This window comes from Hypanus sabinus, chromosome 8 (genome assembly GCF_030144855.1).
Source record: "Hypanus sabinus isolate sHypSab1 chromosome 8, sHypSab1.hap1, whole genome shotgun sequence".
NCBI classification, from domain to species: domain Eukaryota; kingdom Metazoa; phylum Chordata; class Chondrichthyes; order Myliobatiformes; family Dasyatidae; genus Hypanus; species Hypanus sabinus.
The window spans coordinates 131,382,768-131,402,526 of NC_082713.1; the positions used below are offsets into that span (position 1 = coordinate 131,382,768).

The following is a 19,759-nucleotide window of genomic DNA, read 5'->3' on the forward strand; positions in this document are numbered from 1 at the left end:
ACCTAGATTATGTGCTTTACTTTTAAATTGGGCACAAAATTTCTGGCTCCAGGACGAGAGCTACCCTGGAGAAAAGTCTGGTGTTAACAGTAGCTAACCTTCCTGCATCTAACACAGATCAGAACGATTCTCAACTCCCTGAACATTTCCAACTCTCAGTTGAGTTGTTAATATGGTTAGCATCAGATCTGGGACTTTCTGCTCTGAATGGTTTGATTACAGGGTGGAAACTCTTTGAACCATAAGACCTAGGAGCAGAATTAGGCCACTCGGTACATCGAGTCTGCTTTCCCATTCCATCATGGCTTATTTATTATCCCTTTCAACCCCATTTTCCTTCTTTCTCCCCGTAACCGTTGATTAATCAAGAACCTGTCCATCTCCACCTTAAATGTACCCAGTCATCTGTGCAAAGAATTCCACAGATTCACCACCCACCCTCCTGCTAAAGAAATTTTTCCTCATCTTTGTTCTATATGGATGTCCCTCCATTCTGAGGCAATGCCTTCTGGTCCTAGACTCCCCGACTATGGGAAACATTCTCTCCACATCCACTCCATCCAGACCTTTCAATATTTGATAGGTTTCAATGAAATCTCCCTCATTCTTCTAAACTGCAGCAAGTACAGACCCAGAGCCATCAAATGCTCCTCATATGTTAACCTTCTCATTCCTGGGTTCATTCTTGTGAGCCTCTGGGCTCTCTCCAATGTCACCACATCTTTTCTTAGTAAGAAGCCCAAAGCTGCTCACAGTACTCCAAGTGGTGTCTGGCCAATGCCCTATATAGCCCCAACATTACAACCCTCCGTTTGTGTTCTAGTCCTCTCAAAATGAGTGCTAACATTGCATTTGCCTTCCTACCACCGAGTCAACCTCCAAGTTAACCTTTAGGGAATCCTGCACGATGAATCCCAAGTCCCTCTGCACCTCTGATTTTCTGAATTTTGTCCCCATTTACAAAATAGTCCACAAATTCCTTCTGCCTAGGTTCATGACCATGCACTTCCCTGAAATAAATTCCATCTACCACTACTTTGCCATTACCCTAATCTGTCTAAGTCTTTCTGTAGACACCCTGCTTCCTCAACACTACCTGCCCTTCCACCTTTCCTTATCTTGTCTGCAAACCTTCATCCAAATTCCTTCATCCAAATCACTGATAAACGACATAAAATGAAGCCGTCCCAACACCAACCATTGCAGCACACCACTTGCCACCGGCAGCTAACCAGAAAAGGCCCGCTACACATTGCCTTCAGCCAGTCAGCCAATCTTCTATCCATTTGGTTATTTTCCTGGAATAACATGGGCTTTTATTCTGTTAAGGAGCCTCATGTGTGTCACTTTGTCAACGGCCTTCTGAAAGTCCAAATAAACAGCATCCACTGACTCTCCTTTGTCTATCTTACCTGTTAATTTCTCAAAGAATTCCAACAGATTTGTCAGGCAAGATTTCTCTTTCAGAAACCATGCTGACTTTGGCCTATTTTTTCAGGTGCCTCCAAGTATCCCAAAACCTCATCCTTAATAATAGACTCTCAACATCTTTCCATCACCAAAGTCAGGCTAACTGCCTACTAGTTCCTCTCTTCTGCCTCCCTCACTTCTTAAAGTGTGGCATCACGTTTGTAATTTTCCAGTCCTCTGGAATTATTTCAGAATCTGGTGATTCTTGAAAGATCATTACTAATGCTTCCACAATCACTTAGGCTACTGCTTTCAGAACTCTGGGCTGTGATCCATTTGATCCAGGTGACTTATCTACCTTCTAACTTTTCAGCTTCCAAACACCTTCTCCTTGGGAATAGCAATGACACTCACTTCTGTACCCTGACACTCCTGAACTTTCGACATACTTCTAACACAATGAAAACTGCTGCAAAATACTAATGAAGTACCTCTGCCATTTATTTGTCCCCCATTACTACCTCTTCAGCATCATTTTACAGTGGTCCAATATGCACTCTCATCTCTCTCTTACTCCTGATATATTTGGAAAAAAAACTCTTTTATATAATTGGTTAACTTGCATTCGTATTTCATCTTTTCTTGCTTTATGGCTTTTGTTTGGTTCCCTTCTGTTGGTTTTTATAAGCTTCCCAATCCATTAACTTCCCACTAATCTTTGCTATTTTATATGCTCCCTCTTTTGCTTTTATGCTGCATTTAACTTCACTTGTCAGCCACAATTGCCACATCCTCCCTTTTTCATCTTTGGGATGTATCCTTCCTGCACCTTCTGAATTCCTCCCAGAAACACCAGCCGTTGTGTTCTGCTATCATCCCTGCTAGTATCCTCTTGCAGTGAACTTTGACCAGCTCCTCTTTCATGCCCTTGTAATTTCCTTTACTCCACGCCACTGTACCAATACTTCTGATTTGAACTTCTCCTTTTCAACCTGCAGAGTGAATTCTATCATAAAATGATCATTGCCTCATAGAGGTTGCTTTAACTTAAGCTTCCTAATCAGATCTGGGTCATTACGTAACATCCAATCCAGAATTGCTTTTCTCCTCGTGGACTCGACTATGAGCTGCTCTAAAAAGCCATCTTGTAGGCATTTTACAAATTTTTCCTCTTGGGATCCAGCACCAACCAGTTTTTCCCAATCTACCTGCATATTGAAATTCCCATACTGTTGTCGCAACAGTACCTTTTTCACATGCCTTTTCTCTCCCATTGTAATTTGTAGCCCATATCCTGGCTGCTATTCTGGGGCCTGTATATAACTCCCATCAGTGACTTTTTACCCTTGCACTTCCTTAAGTCTACCCATAATGTTCTGCATTTCCCGATCCTATGTCACCTCTTTCTACGGATTTGATTTCATCCTTTTATCAATAAAGTCACCCACTTCCTCTGCCTACTTTCCTGATTTTTGACACACTATGTATCCCTGGATGTTGAACTGCCAACTATGATCTTCTTTCAGCCATGACTTGGAGATGCCAACAACGTCATACCTGCCAATCTCTAACTGTGCTACAAGATCATCTACCATATTCCATATGCTGTGTGCATTGAAATATAACACCATCAGTCCTGTATTCATCACCCTTTCTGATTTGACTCCTTGTTACACTTTAACTCATCCCATTGATTTCAAATTCACCTTATCTGCCTGTCCTTCCTCGGTCTCACTACACATTGCCTCTGCTCATAAACCAACAGCCCTATCACCCCTGGTTCCCATCCCTCTGCCAAATTAGTTTAAACCTTCTGCAACAGCTCCAGCAAACCTGCCCGCAAGGATATTGGTCCCCCCTCAAGTTCAGGTGTAACCTGTCCTTTTTGTACAGGTCATACCTTCCTCAGGAGAGATCCCAATGATCCAGAAATCTGAAGTCCTGCCCCCTGCACCAATTCTTCAGCCACAAGTCATCTGCCAAATCATCCTGTCCTTGCATTCACTGGCACATGGCACACAGGAACAATCCTGAGATTACTACCCTAGAGGTCCTGCTTTTCAGCTTTCTGCCAAACTCCCTATATTCTCATTGCAGGACCGTTTTCTTACCTATGCGGTTGGTACCAATATGTACCACAACTTCCAGCTGTTCACCCTCCCCCATTAAAATACGTTAACACTATCCGAGACATCCCTAACTATGGCATCTAGGAGGCAACATACCGCCTGGGTGTCTCTTTCACATCCAAAGAATCTGTTCTCTGCTCCTCTAGTTATAGAGTTCCCTATTACTGCTGCCCTCCTCTTCTCCTCTCTTCCGTTCTGATCCACAGAGTCAGACACAGTGCCAGAGACCAGGCTGCTGTGGGTCCCCCTGATAGGTCTCCCTCCCAACAGTATTCGATGCAGTATGCTTATTATAGAGGGGGAACAGCCAAAGGGATACTCTGCACTAGCTGTCTATTCCTTTTCCCTCTCCTGACAGTCTACCTCCAGGTACCTGCCTCCTGCAACTTAGGGGCGATTACCTCCCTGTAGCTCCTATGCATCAGCTCGTCATTTTCCCATATTCAGCCAAAGGCCTTCGAGCTGCAGCACCAGTTCCTTAACAAGGTCTCTTCAGAGCTGCAGCTCAGTGTACTTCATGCAGGTGTAGTTAGTAGTTATCAGGGAGACTGGGGGTCTCCCAAAGTTCCTACGTCTCACACAAAAGAACCTACCAGTACCTCTGAACCCATTCCCAACACAATAACTATGTACTAACAGGAAAAAGAGATGCTAGAAACTTTCGTACTTACTTGAACCTCTGCCTATGCTTGCCCAAGCATGTCCTCGCCTCAGCCCGTTGAGCCAAAGCTGGACCACTCAAACAATGGTCGCTCTGTTACATCTCCTTTCTTTTTATTGGCCCCACACTGATTGCCGCCTGCTGAGAAAAAGACTGAAAGCACCCAGGCTCTTTTTAAACCTCGCACTACGTCACCAGCGAAAAATCTGTCGTGCTGATTGCTGCCCGCCGAGAAAAAACTTCAGTGAGTTGGGGGTGGAGTCAAAGATGGGGAGAGTAGATACTGGAACACACTGGAATTTTGTATTTGAAATTGAAAACTGTTGAATTTCATTACTTGAGACCAGCCAATGGCATCAGGTAACAGTTTGGTTGATGACAGGGAGACAAAATTGTGCAGACAGGAAGTTTGGACCAAACAGTGCACGCACAAAGGTTAACACCATGGACAGGATTGGAGATTTCTACTCTTTCATTTGGAACAGATGCCTCCTCAGAAATTCCCTATTTAATCAGCAATTTGTGTATAGGCACACATGAATCTTCCATTAGAAATCACCGGAAGATAAAAGATAAAAGGCTTAGTTCATCTTCCCAACTTAATGGCCTGTGTTAAGTTTTAGGCTGTGAGAGTAATATCTGTGTGACTTCGAGCAATTTCCCCAATTAATCACCTTAGTTAACCAGCTTTGTCTCCGTGCGCTTTGTTGAACATGGCAGGCTTTACAAAAAGTAAACGCTGTGGTTAACTATCAGAAGACTGAAATAAGGCTGCAAATGTAATTTGTAGCAAGTTTCCAGATCTGCAGGAAAACAGCTTGAATAACCAAGTAAGTAGAATGCATCTTACAGGACACATGTATACACTCATCTGCTAACTGCTGGGAGCTGCTTACTCTTGCCAATAACACCCATGCACCATCAATTTACAAGGCATATCGCTCAGGGACTTGAGCTATATATATTTTTTTTGTGTGACTGTATGTTTACTTTCTATCTTATATGGGCCTTTTGCGGTGTATGTCTGTTGGTATTATGATTTACATCTTGGCCCCAGAGGAACACTGCTTCATTTGGCTGCATTCATGGGTGTTCATATATGGTTGAATAGTAACTATACGAAGTAGAGAAAGGAAAGTTAAAAAGCTGAAGTTAGGTTTTGGCGTGGAAGCAACAGTTTCCAGTCACGTTGATCAGAAGTCTGGAAGTCAAGGTCAGATGGCCAGAGCCCCCTGTCGGTGGGTCCACTGGAGAAATTGAAGGCCAATGTCTGCAAATATGTAAGCTTTCTTAAGGCTGGAGATGGCTTGTTGATGTCCAATTTTCCTCTCGGCCCCAATTTCCTGCCTTCTCCCCATATCCCTCCATGCCCTGACCAATCATGAATCTATCAACCTCTGCCTTAAACATACAGAAAGACTTGGCCTCCACAGCTGCCTGTGGCAAAAAATTCCACAGATCCACCACTCTCTGGTTTAAGAAATTCCTCCTCCTCTCCGTTTTAAAAGGATGCCTCTCTGTTCTGAGTCTGAGCCCTCTGGTCTGAGACTCTCCCACCACAGGAAACATCCTCTCCACATCTACTGTATCCAAGGCCTTTCACCATTCGAGAGGTTTCAATGAGGTCACCCCTCATTCTTCTGAATTCTAGTGATTACAGGCCCTGAGCCACCTAACACTCTTCATATGACCAGCCATTCAATCTTAGAATCATTTCTGTGAACTTTGTCATGTCTTGCGTTCTGCCAGGTTCTGGAATGTGTGGTGACACTTGCAGAGCGCCCCCAGTACTTCTTTAGGCTGGGGTTGTGTTGGTTGTTTATGCAAATGACACAATTTACTCTATTTAATGTGCATGTGATAAATAAGTGAATCAGAATCTGAGAGTGAGGTTGGGCCAAGGGTGATGAAAAAGAGGAGCATAAAAAGGGGCTATTCAGTCCCTCGTGTTGATGCTTTCCTCTATTGATGCAATCCCTTAAGTTTAATTCCCCACAGCCACACAAATTATTCTCTCACAAATGTTTATCCAGTTCCCAATGGAACATACTGATTGCCTTTGCAGGCAGTGAAATTCAGATCATAACTACTGAGTATTTTTTTCTTTGCATCTCTCATGAATCATCAAAGGCCAACACTCTTCAAAACTACTGCAATGAAGAAAGAAAAAACAATTCCCAAAGAGCTTGAGAGGCACTGAGATACTTCACATAGAAATAAAAGATTTCTGTCAGGAAATGGACCTCTGAATTCTCAGTTCAACAATAGAAGTCGGGTGCAACGCAAATCTAAACGGAGCGCAAGAACGTTTTAAAAAATTCATAGACAGTAATTTCATTAAAAGATTGGGAAGCTTCAGTTAAAAAAAAAAGCCAGGAGGAAAACAAAAACAAATGCCTGTTTGTGGTGAACTGAACTTGCATCTTGTGTCCTTGATGCTGGAGATTTCAAGAGCTGACTTGAAAGGCCTGTTAGAAATTCAGTGATTTTTGGAAATTAGTCAATCAGGTATATAACCACATGGCTTTTGAAATGATTTATACATTTGTAAATTGAAACAGCTTTCAGCTGGTATTTCTATCCAAGGTCTTTCTTGAGTCTCTAAATTAGCTTGAATTGATTGGCTGCACATCCTCTTTTTAGAAGCTCCGCATGTCTACAAACTGCAGAAGAGGAAACAGCAGATTATGGCCTCATACTTGCATTTTATTCATTTTTCTTCATCAGATATATTTCTATTTGAGACGGTATCAAGGAAGAAGGTTGTGGGTTGCAGTCCATGGGTTAGAACATAAGGTCTAACTTGATATTGTAAGGAAATTTTGAGAGAGGGTTGTATTTTTGGAGTTATCAGCAATGTATCCTCTTTCAGGTGAGATGGTCAAAGCAGATCGACAAGGTGCCCTGGTTGATATTTGTCTTGTAACCAGCAGTAGTTTCATGGGTTACCAGATCCTTATCTCACTGCTAATTCTAGGCTCAGGTTGTGCAGATGTGCGCAAGGTGGCTATAGTTTTCCCACAATCCAACAATGACAACATTTTCCAAGTACAGTACCTCATAGGCTGTACAGTGTTTTGGGACATCCTGGCACTGAATCCTCTTTCTAACCATAGGGATTGATCAGATGATGGTTGTCTAAGCCAAATCATTTATAAATTGGGATTTTGAGAGCTGCTGTAAGTAGTCTTGATCCACTGTAAATCTCACAAATGTTGACCAGTAATTCCATTTCAAGATGACTCATTCCTTACAAAAATTGACAAATCAAGGGCTGCTCAAATGTAAAAATCAAACACTTTCCAAAGCCATCATTTAGGCTGCACAATACTGAACCAAGGACAGATGGGGGGGGGGGGGGAAGGGGCATGCAAAATAGTAATATGAAAAGAGGGTGACATTGAATGCGATTACTGTTCTTTGTACATCACTCTCTCACACATCGGCGTCATCACCCCATACTCACCTGATTCCCCTTCCCCCTACCTCAGTCATCTACATTCTTTACTGAAGAAACAGCTCCTCTTTACCTACACTGCACCCTTCAATATTTCAAACGCCTCCATCGAATCCACACATATTTTCCTGTCTTCCAGCTTGTCCTTCTCCAGTCTGTCCACATCAGTAAGGCCCCTCCTCCCTGGAATGACCACAATGAATTGTTTCTGCCTTCTCCTAGCGCCAGTCACCTCAACCCCACCCCTCTCCTGTATGCAGGCACTCCCCATCTCTCTCTTTCTTTCTACTCTCAAAATCAAATGTATTATCACTGGCGTACGTCGTGATATGTATTGTTTTGCGGCTAGAAGACATAATAAATTACTGCAAAATCGGAATAGCGAGGTAGTGCTGGTGGACCATTCAGAAATCAGGTAGTGGAGGAGAAGGTCTTCTCGAAACGTTGAGTGTGTGTCTTCAGACTGTTGTTCACCTTTCTCATTCCTTATGGCGGCAATGAGAAGAGGGCATTCTTCCGAAAAGGTGAGGGTCCTTAATGATGGATGTCATCGTCTTAAGACACCTCCCCTTGAAGATGTCACGGCTGGTGGAGAGGATTGTGCTGGAGATGAATTTTGCTTGAGTCTGCAACCCTCATTCAACCTCTTGCGATCGCGGTATTGAAGCCTCTATACCAGGCTGTGATGCAACCAGTCAGAATTCTCATCCCGGTACATCTGTAGGAATGTGGTGACCTACATATCAAAACTTGTCTTACTCCCAGTCACGTTCTCCCTCCTTCCCTCCTCTCATTCTGTTCCCCACGCTCCCACCGGGCAACTTTCGTTCCGGAACTTGCCCGCAGTTGATCTCCGCTTCAGCGCCGAGCCGACCCGACCCGACCCAGCCAAAGCTGGCGGGGAGCCCCGTTAGTTTCCACCCGAAACTTTCCCATACGTCGCGAAGGGCGCAGCAAACCCCGTCCCGCTGAAACAGTTTTAATCGGTGCGAGGCAGGTTCGTGCGAACAAATTATCAGTGACTGCAATCGGTCTCGCATAGTCTGCAAGCCCATCGCCAGACCCTACCACGGGCACTAGATGCCAAGTGCATCGAGTTTAATACTTGTTTAGTCCAACCACATGCATAAATCCGACATTAGGTGGGCAGCCCGCGGTCGTTTACGGGCATCCACGAAGATCTAAACCTGGTTCTCCTCCAGACAGTTAAGTAAAATCAAAGCCCGGAAAATCCGATTATTGTCTCCCCGGGGGTGAGGCTGGAAGGCAGCAGTTGTTGAAGTACTTTCGCCTTTGGTGCTGTTTTGGTGTCGCTAACCATCAAACCAATTTGCTTGTAATTAAGATCAATTAAGGGAATTTAGGGCCACTTAACATCGCAAGACTTAACGTTCAAATGGAAATTACCTGGGGTCCTTGTACTTTGCACTTCGAGTGTTTGCTTCCTGGTGCAGTTTGATGCTCAATGCTGGAACACCACAGGCACTTGGAAGGATTTAAATATTTTCACTGTTCAGACCCTTGAAGTGGAAATTCCAGCAAGAATTCCTAAAGCTGGCCGTTTCCACAATCTTTATTAGACACGTATAAATAAGTGTTCTATGTATTATTCTCATTTAACAGCGGGTCAATTGAAAAGTCTTCCATCAATCCTTAAATCTTACGTTTAAGGAATACGGTTTTTTTGCTTCAGTGCATTTAAGTTATATTTTATAATCTAAGTTTTAGAGTTGCGCGCAGAGAATGTATTTTTTAATGTATTTGCTTCCTAATTAGTGGATATTCATCTGTCATAAGCAGGAACGTCCTTCCCCACCATCGCGACGTTTCATAAATAATCAATGAGACCCTCATTAATATGCATGAGCTGGATTCTGTGTAGTCATGTGCACTGAGGCAGAGACGGGGGAGTGTGTTGCTTTGAACTGAATCAAAACTGTGTGTGAGATACCGAGACGGAAACAACCACGAATCGTGCTGTTCATTTTTCACCCCCTCCCCCTTCAAGCCAAGTACTACTGCAAACTGTGCCCTGTATATGCTCTGTATGAGTGTGAGCTCGGCGCTTGGTGACTGATGAGAGTCTCCAGTCAGGTCTGGAGGGTGACTTCCCGTCAGTGCAAGTCCCTCTGAGCTGTGGGCAAAGTGGACGGTGGGAAAGTGGCTTGTCGCTGATTTATAATGGGCTGCAATCTGTGCGCTTTACAGAAGAGAGAGGAACACTACAAATTACTGTATGAAGTTTCACAGGTGAGTTCGTGAAGGCAGCACCTGGGCTCTGGGCGAATGTGGGACTGAGTGAGGAACACCTTCTGGAGATGTTATGAAAAAAAAATAATATTGTGTTGGTGTGAAGTCACTTTCTATCCAAGACTTGGTCTTTAAATGTTAATTTTGTGAATTATGTGTACTTGGAACAAACAGCTGAATTGTAATTGCCTTGATGTTATTTTCACTTGTGAACATTAAGTCTTATCAAACGGGGTGCACCATTTCCTTCTCATTCAAGCCCATCTGACTGACAGACATTGATTGCCACTGACGCGCCATCCCCACACTTATGAAACTTTTAAACTTTTTTTTTAAATTCTGAGCCGTTCGTTTCTGACGTATAGGTCTTGAGTTAGGATAACGAGCAGCAGACTTGGAGGCAACAGGAAAGAGTGGGGAGAATAGGGCTTCAATCTCCAAGAGAGGGATCAAAGCTGATCCTGGATAGCAGACAAAGAACTTGTGGCGAGTTGAACACTTGAGCTCAAATACTAGAAATGGTAAATCATTTACTCATTTGTTGATCAGAGCTTGTACCACGTGGAGTGATGGAATGAGAAACACGCAAATGAAAATCGAAACAAAAACTGCAGATGCTGGAAATCTGACATAAAATCAAACAATTATAAAAGTACTCAGCGGGTCAGGCAGCGCTAGTGGGGAGAGATTTGTCGTTTCAGGTGCGAAAGCCTTCACGCGTTTTGGAAGAAATGCTCCCTTGCTGAAATCTTAGCAGTTCCTCTTCCCACCAAGGCTACCTGTTCTGGGTGTTTATTACACGGAAAGGAAAACTAGGTTGATACAAAGATGGCAAGGAAATACCAGTACTGATGAGAGAGAAATAAGTCTGTATGAGATGAGAATAATAGTGTGGGCGTGTTAGGCTGCATATTCTATTTGTCTATTTGCTTTGCATGAGCGTTACTGGACAGCTTTGCGCAACTTTTTTTTTGGTCCTTAATTCCTGACTGAGTCGGAACTTAGAGTTGCTGCGAAATAGAATCAATGACTCGGACACACTTGCAAGTTGCATTCCGATGCGCGGCAATCAAAGGCGGACGGGACATGAGCGAGTACCTGCGCAGGAAATGTTGCGATTGCAAATCAAATACCCTGTATTGACTGACCTCCCTGTGTAACAGGTCTTAGTGTTCCCTGGACAGAGACTCTGTTTCCTCCGCTAAAGGATGACGCTCCGGATAAAATTATAGAATACCCTCTTTAGGTGGTTTCGCTAGTTGAATAGAAACCATCGAACGTAAACGTAGGGGAAAATTGTTTGGCTATGATAGTTTTAAAAAGCAGATGTGCTGATAAACTACAGCCCTTAAAACTTTCACCCGGAAATACACTGGTTTTAAAATAACCAGTGGCAGTGATGCTTCATCCAACAGGTTTAATGAATAAATTGATTTTTTAAAGCGGCGGTTATTTGAAAATGTTAAATATTTCATTCACTGCATGCTTTAATTGTTCACGGCCAAATAACGCATTTAAACTTGATGGACGGGTGGAGGGACTGGCGATTGTGCGGGAGGTGGGAGATAAAAGTGTGTGGGACCTAGCCGTACATTGTTACACGGCGTTCTCTGCGGGAGGTTTTGCAAAGCCTGTTGAATTTTACGTGATCAATTGGTGCAGATCGGGGAATGAGTGTATTTTGAAAGATTATTTACGTTTCTTATATATTCGTGCATTTGAGAAACAGCGATTGCTCTGAGTGACGTGTTGATATTTACTTACTAAAGTAGTAAGGTGGATGGGAAGGAGGTTGGCGGTAGAGGATGGTCAGAAGCGCTTTGGGTCGGCGGTGTCCGCCTACTTGCATACCTAGGTACCAGCCTGAATCTTCACACTGCGGAGCACCTTCACAGGTCTCGAGTCTTTAATGAACGTTATGTCACAGTAACATGATCTGAGCCTCATTAGCCGTTTTATAAGACGATTCCACGCATTAATTAATGCGAAAATGGCTCTTTTTATCACCGCGGAGGGTTTGGCACCATTAATTGCTGCTGGAGGCGAAAGTGCTGCGTAATTTTATTTAAGTGCAAATTGGCGGGCTGTCAACAATCGCTTCATTTCTCCAGTGTCAGTAGATTTCGCGGGAAGCGCAAACGCTAAAAGCCTCCCTCTGTTGTTATAAGACATACAAAATGCCATCTTATTTAAACAATATGCAAATATGAGTTAATTACACATACACAGAGGGACTGGAGTGGGAGGGGTCCACCTGGTGAAAGCTCAAACCAGACCCGGGAAAAACTCTACGAACTGGGAAGTGCTGGGAGACACGAACTGAAGCAGCAAGTGCTAGAAACAGCGGTAGCTCTGGCACAATCTGTGGAAGTAGAAACGGTGAATGTTTCAAGTCCGGGAGTCTTCCGTATTTGGTGGGGGAGTCTTTGACCCGAGTCGTTAACACGTCGTGTCTTTTTCACAGACGCTGTCTGACCTGCTGTGTCTCCAGTTTTTTCTCGTTTTTTTTTGTCCCCACATCTGCATTTTTTCCCTAAAGAAAACGTCAATTTTTTGCGGAATGACTGTGAAATCAGAGAGAAGGGAGAATTGACGGTACAAGAATGGCTTTATAAACACTAAGTGCTTCAAACTCCTATAAATTACAGTTCATTGCGCAATAAAAACTGATTATGTTTCTGTTATTATTTGGGGGCCAGGAGCGTTAAATCTATAGGGTAATTTAAACTACTTCAGGGATGCGAGCAGAGATGGATGTGCGGTTATAAGGGAAGGAGCTGCCAACGTACGGAGGGCGGGCAGGCAGGCATTTGAACGGTATCTCTGACTGCCCGCGCCCTGGGAATGGTGACGCATTGCCGGCGGGGAGCGCGCTTTCAGTCCAGCTGGCTAACTCCGCGCTGAGAAGGAGGGACCGTGCGGGAGGGGCTCGGCTTCTGTGTGAGCTCTGCGACGGTGTGCCCTGGACTGGCTTCGCTAACCGGAGGCGCAGCACACGGACTAATAACCAGGATAGTAGCGCAGGAGCAAAACTGGATGAAAAGTCTTATTCGTGGGGTGCAATAGCACGGAAACAGACACTTCGGTCCATGCTGACTGGAATTCCCATGCAAGCTGGTCCCATTTGCCCGCAATTGACCCAGATCCCTCTCACCCCTTCCTATCCATGTAGCTGTCCAAATGTCTTTTATTATTGTTGCTGTTCTGCTGCAGCCTCCGAGACTACAAATCATAAACATTAACCTCTATCCCTCAGGTCATTTTTAAATCTTCTTCCTCTCACCTTAAATCTATGCCCCCTAATTTTTTTATTCCCCTTCTCTGGGAAAACAACTGTGTTTAGACCCTATATACCCACCATGATTTCATACACTGTCAGTTGCAACCAAGGATTCGGTGGGTAATGCCAAATCCATCAAAAATGTGAGCTGTGTTCATTATCCACCGTCCCGTCCATTACCTCTCTCTGCTTCTGAGAACAGTCTCCGTACCGGAAGAGGAGGTAGGTCCATTTACCTGTGGTTAAAAAAACACTAATAGAACAGCCCCCCCCCCCCACCCGTACCTACTAATCAAGGTGCCAATCTCTGCCATTCCCGTTTGCTACATTGGTCCTGTATCACATTTCCTTCCCAAGTACCTTTCCAAGCATGTTTTTAAAAAATTAATCCTCTCTACCTGGAACCACCTGCTTTGGCGGCTCTTTCCAGATATTCACCATCCCATGTGTGAAAATACCATCCTTCAGATCTACTTTCACCCTGGAGCTCAGCCCTCCCTTGCCGACTGTCTTTCCCAGAGGGAAAAAGACTCCAGCGATCCACCTTCATGTCACACCGTCTTTTACACCCTGAGTAATATCATGCAGCAAGGGAAGCCCTAACCAGGAATTATGGCTCCCTTCTCTCATTAGGATGAGGTTATGGAGTACTTGGTGATGCAGGTCAAGATAGGACAAAGTCAGCATGGTTTCCTTAAGGGAAAATCTTGCCTAACAAATGCAATGGAATTCTTTGAGGAGATTACACATTGGTTAGATAAAGGGAATTCAGTGGATGTTGTATATTTGGACTTTCAGAAGGCCTTTGACAAGGTGTCACACATGAAACTGCTTACCAAGTTAAGTGCCCATGGTATTACAGGATAGTTACTGGCATGGTTAGAGCATTGGATGATTGGAAGGAGGCAGTGAGTGGGAATAAAAGGATCCCTTTCTGGTTGGCTGCCAGTGACCTGGTGTTCCGCAGGGGTCGGTGTTGGGACCGCTTCTTTTCATGCAGTATATCATTGATTTAGATGATGGAATAGATGGCTTTGTTGCTAAGTTTACAGATGATAGGTGGAGGGACAGGTAATGTTGAGGAAACAGGTAGGCTGCAGAAGGACTTAGACAGATTAGAAGAACGGGTAAGAAAGTGAGAAATGAAATACCGTGTTAGAAAATGCATGGTCATACACTTTCGTAGTGGAAATAAATGTGAAGACTATTTTCTAAACAGGGTGAAAATCTAAAATGGAAATACAAAGGGACTTGGGAGTCCTTGTGCAGAACACTCTAAAGGTTAACTTGCAGGTTGAGTTGGTGGTGAGAAAAGCAAATAAAATGTTGGCATTCATTTCAAGAAGCCGAGAATAGAAGAGCAGGGGTGTGTTGCTGAGACTTTATAAGGCACTGGTGAAACCTCCCCTTAAGTATTGTGAACAGTTTTGGGCTCCTCATCTAAGAAAAGATGTGCTGGCATTGGGGAGGGTTCAGAAGAGGTTCACAAGGATGATTCTGGGAATGAAAGCGTTATCATATGAGGAATGTTTGATAGCTCTGTACTCACTGGAATTTAGAAGGATGAGGGGGATCTCATTGAAACCTTTTGAATGTTGAAAGGCCTAAACAGAGTAAATGTGGAAAGGATGTTTCTCATGGTGGTGGAGTCAAAGACAAGAGGGCTTCCATTTAAAACAGTTGCAGAGAAATTTCTTCAGCCAGAGGGTGGTGAATTTGTGGAATTTATTACCACAGGCAGTTGTGGAGACCAGGACATTGGGGTATTCAAGGCAGAGTTTGATACTGCATCAAACGTTATGAGGAGAAGCTTGGGGAATGGGGCTGAGGAGGGGAAAAAAAGGATCAGCTGTGATTAAATGGCGGAGCAAACTCGATGGGCCAAATGGCCTAATTCTGCTGCTATGTCTTATGGTGATCTTTACTCTTTATAAAGGGGTCGGCCTTTTCTGCAGCTGCTAGTCATTTTTTTAACGAACACCGAGAATGTTGACAAAAATAATATTGTTTGGAAGGTTTGTATGCACTCTTGATGTGCTACTTGATTCTTTGACATCTCTGACTGTGGCAGTGAGCAGGTCTCTCCTCTTCCTCTCCCCCACCCCCAATTTAAGCCAAGTGCTTTCGATCAGAAAGGGTTGATAGAGCATAAATTAATGATAGGGCAAATGCACATGGTCTTTTTCCCAGGGAAGGAAAGCTGAAGACTAGAGGGCAAAGGTTTAACATGAGCAGGGTAAGATTCAAAAAGGGGCCCGGCATACACATTCACACAGGGGTTGTGGAATGGCTGCCAGATGAAATGGTTGAGGCAGGTACTGTAACAATTATGTGATATTTGGATATGTACATTGATAGTAGGGTTTTAGAGGGATATGTTCAAAGTAAATTTATTATCGAAGTACATTTATGTCACCGTATACAACCATGAAATTCATCTTTTTTGTGGGCATTCACAGTGTATACAAGTAACACAATAGAATCAATGAAAGACTATTCCTAACAGGATGGACAAACAACCAATGTGCAAAAAACTGTGCAAATACAAAATGGGGGGTGGGGGAACCCAGAAATTATGAATAAATAACTAATAAATATTTAAAAAAATGAGTTGTAGAGTCCTTGAAAGTGAGTCCATAGGTTGTGGGAACGGTTCAGTGATGGGGCAAGTGAAGTTATCGCTTCTGGTTCAAGAGCCTGATGTAATAAGTATTCCTGAACCTGGTGATGTGAGTCCTGAGACACCTGTAGCCTTTTTCTGATGGCAGCAGCGAGGAAAGAGTATGACCTGCATGGTGGGGGTCCCTGATGATGGATGCTGCTTTCCTGTGACAACGCTCCATGTAGATCTGCTCAGTGGTGGGAATGGTTTCACCAGTGATAGGTTGGGCTCTATTCACTACTTTTTTAGTCTTTTTTTGTTCAAGGGGAATTAGTGAATCCATACCAGGCCATGATGCAACCAGCCAACATGCTTACTCTCTGCTGTACATCTATAGAAGTTCGTCAAGGTTTTAGATGACATGCTGAATCTTTGCAAACTTCTAAGAAAGTAGAGGCACTGCCATGCTTTCTTCATAATGGCACTTACTTACTGGACCCACTCAGATCCTCTGAAATGATAGGACAGAGGAATTGTTGACCCTCTCCACTTCTGATCCCCTGATGAGGTCCTCCAGTTTCCTCCTCCTGAAGCCAATAATCAGCTTGTTGGTCTTGATGACATTGAGTGAGAGGTTGTTGTTGTGGCACCACTCAGCCAAAATTTCAATCTCCCTCCTATATGCTGGTTTGTCAACTCCTTTGATCCAGCCAATGACAATAGTGTCATCAGCAAACTGAAGTATGGAATTGGAGGCATAACTTTAGAGCGAGCAGAGTAGGGGGCTAAGCATGCAGCTCTGTGTTAAAGGAGATGGTGGAGGAGATATCGTTGCTAATCAGAACTGACTGAGGTCTGCAAGTCAGAAAATCCAGGATCCAGTGGATTCTGGACTTCCTGACTTGCAGACCCCACTGGGAATATCTTGTTGGGCACCATGGACAAGTTAGGCTGTAGGACCTGTTCCTATACTGTATCACTCTGACTCTGAGAGAGACCCCCCAGCACTGTGCTTACTCTTCCACCTGAGACAATTGTGAGTTCCAGTACCCCAACTATCAAAGCACAAAAAGCTACACAAGCCTGAGTGAATTTTTTGAGGATGTGACTGAACACTTTGATGTTTTGTATATGGATTTCAGTGGGGCATTTGATTAAGGTAACCCATGCAAGAAAGTAAGGAGGCATGAGATCCAAGGGGACATTGCTTTGTGGATCCAGAACTGGCTTGCCCACAGAAGGCAAAAAGTGGTTGCAGATGGGTCATATTCTGCATGGAGGTCTGTCACCAGTGGAGTGCCTCAGGGATCTGTTCTGGGGCCCCTACTCTTCGTGATTTTTATAAATGACCTGGATGAGGAAGCGGAGGGATGGGTTAGTAAGTTTGCTGATGACACAAAGGTTGGAGATGTTGTGGATAGTTCGGGGGGGGGGCTGTCAGAGGTTACAGCGGGACATTGATAGGATGCAAAACTGGGATGAGAAGTGGTAGATGGAGTTCAACCCAGATAAGTGTGAGGTGGTTCATTTTGGTAGGTCAAATATGATGGCAGAATATAGTATTAATGGTAAGTCTCTTGGCAGTGTGGAGGATCAGAGGAATCTTGGGGTCCGATCCATAGGACAGTCAAAGCAGCTGTGCAGGTTGACTCTGTGGTTAAGAAGGCGTATGGTGTATTGGCCTTCATCAATCATGGAATTGAATTTAGGAGCCAAGAGGTAATGTTGCAGCTATATAGGACCCTGGTCAGACCCCACTTGGAATACTGTGCTCAGTTTTGGTTGCCTGACTACGAGAAGGATGGGGAAGCCATAGAAAGGGTGCAAAGGAGATTTAGATTGGGGAGCCTGCCTTATGAGAATAGGTTGAGTGAACTCAGCCTTTTCTCCTTGGAGCGAAGGAGGATAAGAGGTGATCTGATAGAGGTGTATAAGATGATGAGAGGCATTGATCGTGTGGATATACAGAGGCTTTTTCCCTGGGCTGAAATGGTTGCCACAAGAGGACATAGGTTTAAGGTGCTGGGGAGTAAGTACAGAGGAGATGTCAGGGATAAGTTTTTTTACTCAGAGTAGTGAGTCCGCGGAATGGGCTGCCAGCAATGGTGGTGGAGGCGGATACAATAGGGCCTTTTAAGAGACTTTTAGATAGGTACATGGAGCTTAGAAAAATAGGGCTATGGGTAAGCCTAGTAATTTCTAAGGTAGGGACATGTTCGGCACAACTTTGTGGGCCGAAGGGCCTGTATTGTTCTGTAGGTTTTCTATGTTTCTAAAAAGCTGGAGGAACTCAGCAGGCCAGGCAGCATCTATGGAAAAATATTAGATGCTGCCTGTCCTGCTGAGTTCCTCCAGCGTTCTGTGTGTGTTGCCCAGATTTCCAGCATCCGCAGATCCTCTCATGTTTGTGATTTGGTCCCAGCCATCCCAACTAGGTTGTCAGGTGTGTCAAGTTGTCAGAGGTCTCATTTACTTAATGAAATTTTGTACTAGGGACCCTCCTACTCTCAGGCAGTTATATAAAAAAAATCAGCCATAATGTTTTGATTAAGAATAGAAGCACTCTCTGCACTCCAGGCACTGCTTATCCTAAAGTTAGCACCAGGGAAACATGTGATCAGATTATTACCACTTTGCAATATGTGGAACCTTGCTCTGTGCAGATTGTTTCTGATTTTAGAAAGGCAATCATAGATTTATTTTTCAAAAAACATCAACTATCTAATGGATAGTAAAACATTATGGTGGGACGGAAGATGATACTGCTATATACCTACGCCTGTTTGTTAATAATATGCTTTTCCTCATTAGAGGATTTTGCAGCCAGTAGCTGTAGAAACTTGTAGTATAGGAAAATTAGCAGCAACGGTCATTCTGACAAGCAGCAGTGTGATTGTCAATATGTTTTTTAGTGATACTAGGTATCTATCCTTGTATTCTGAGGCTGAGAATGCGAAGATGTCCCTTTAGAACAGAGATGAGGAGTACTTCTTTAGCCAGGAGGTGGTGAATCTGTGGAATTCATTGCCACAGATGTCTATGGAGGATAAGTCATTGGGTGTATTTAAAGCGGAGGTTGATAGGTTCTCTATTAGTAAAGCACAGGGAGAAGGTGGAGAGAATGGGATTGAGAGATAATATATCAGCCATGACGGGATGGCAGTGTAGTCTCAATGTGCCAAATGGCCTAATTCGGCTCCTTTGTTTAATGTTCTAATGGAAACCTACTAAGTAGCAAAAATCGACAGGGCAAGAGGTCCCACTATGTGTCTGAAGGAAATCATCTAGGACAGTGCAGAGCATTACAGTGTCAGCCGTCTTGTTGTGCTGAAGTCTGTAAAGGGGTATATAAATCCAGACTTTCGGATGGAGAATGCTTGCCCTTTTAAGATGAGTATCCATTAATTTCTGTAACATCCCTGTTTGGGGGATTAAAAAAAAAGAACTCCGCTTATCAGGGCTGCTTGGAAAAGCAAACCAAAACCAAACCATTTTCAAACTGCATTTGTGCTCAGGATGGTTTTACTACCTTCAGCAGACAATATAAGTGTCGGCCCATTCAAACGTTTACTGTTGACAACCTGCACATCTCAGTCATACAGCAATTCCTTTAATTTCGTAGCTTTTAAAATCAAGTTCAGGCAGGTTTTTTTTTTGTATCTTCAGTTGATATATTTCAGTGTGTAACCATAGGGCTTGAGAAAGATTTTACACATGTGCAATAGGTTGAAGAGCTTGGCAAAGAAATCAGTTCCCTTTGTTCTGGAAGAACATCTTTTTCTCTGTTAACTGTTGCATTAGATAGCTAAAACATTTCTCTGAATTAAAGGGATGTTCAGTAAATTTCCAAATTGCATTGCTTCTGTAAAGCAATTATTCTCTCTTGAGTCTATCATCTGCCAAAAGGATTTAATTGTGTAGGAGAAGAATGCCATAAATCACACTCCAACCCTTCCTCTGATGATACTGA

The 19,759-nt window shown here is 43.7% G+C and overlaps 1 protein-coding gene across 4 annotated transcripts in view; it reads left to right on the top strand.

Annotated features, from left to right (window-relative positions):
• Positions 1-19,759, top strand: part of LOC132398425 (PDZ domain-containing RING finger protein 4-like) — a 470,759-nt gene that overhangs the window by 299,742 nt on the left and 151,258 nt on the right. For 2 of the 4 annotated variants that reach the window (XM_059977841.1, XM_059977843.1), the window contains exon 1: positions 9,824-9,907. The exons of the other annotated variants lie outside the window; for them this stretch is intronic. In XM_059977841.1, the coding sequence (XP_059833824.1) occupies positions 9,839-9,907 (69 nt within the window). In that variant the 5' untranslated portion in view covers positions 9,824-9,838. Of the gene's footprint in view, positions 1-9,823; positions 9,908-19,759 lie in introns of those variants that run through there. 4 annotated transcript variants of the gene reach the window in all.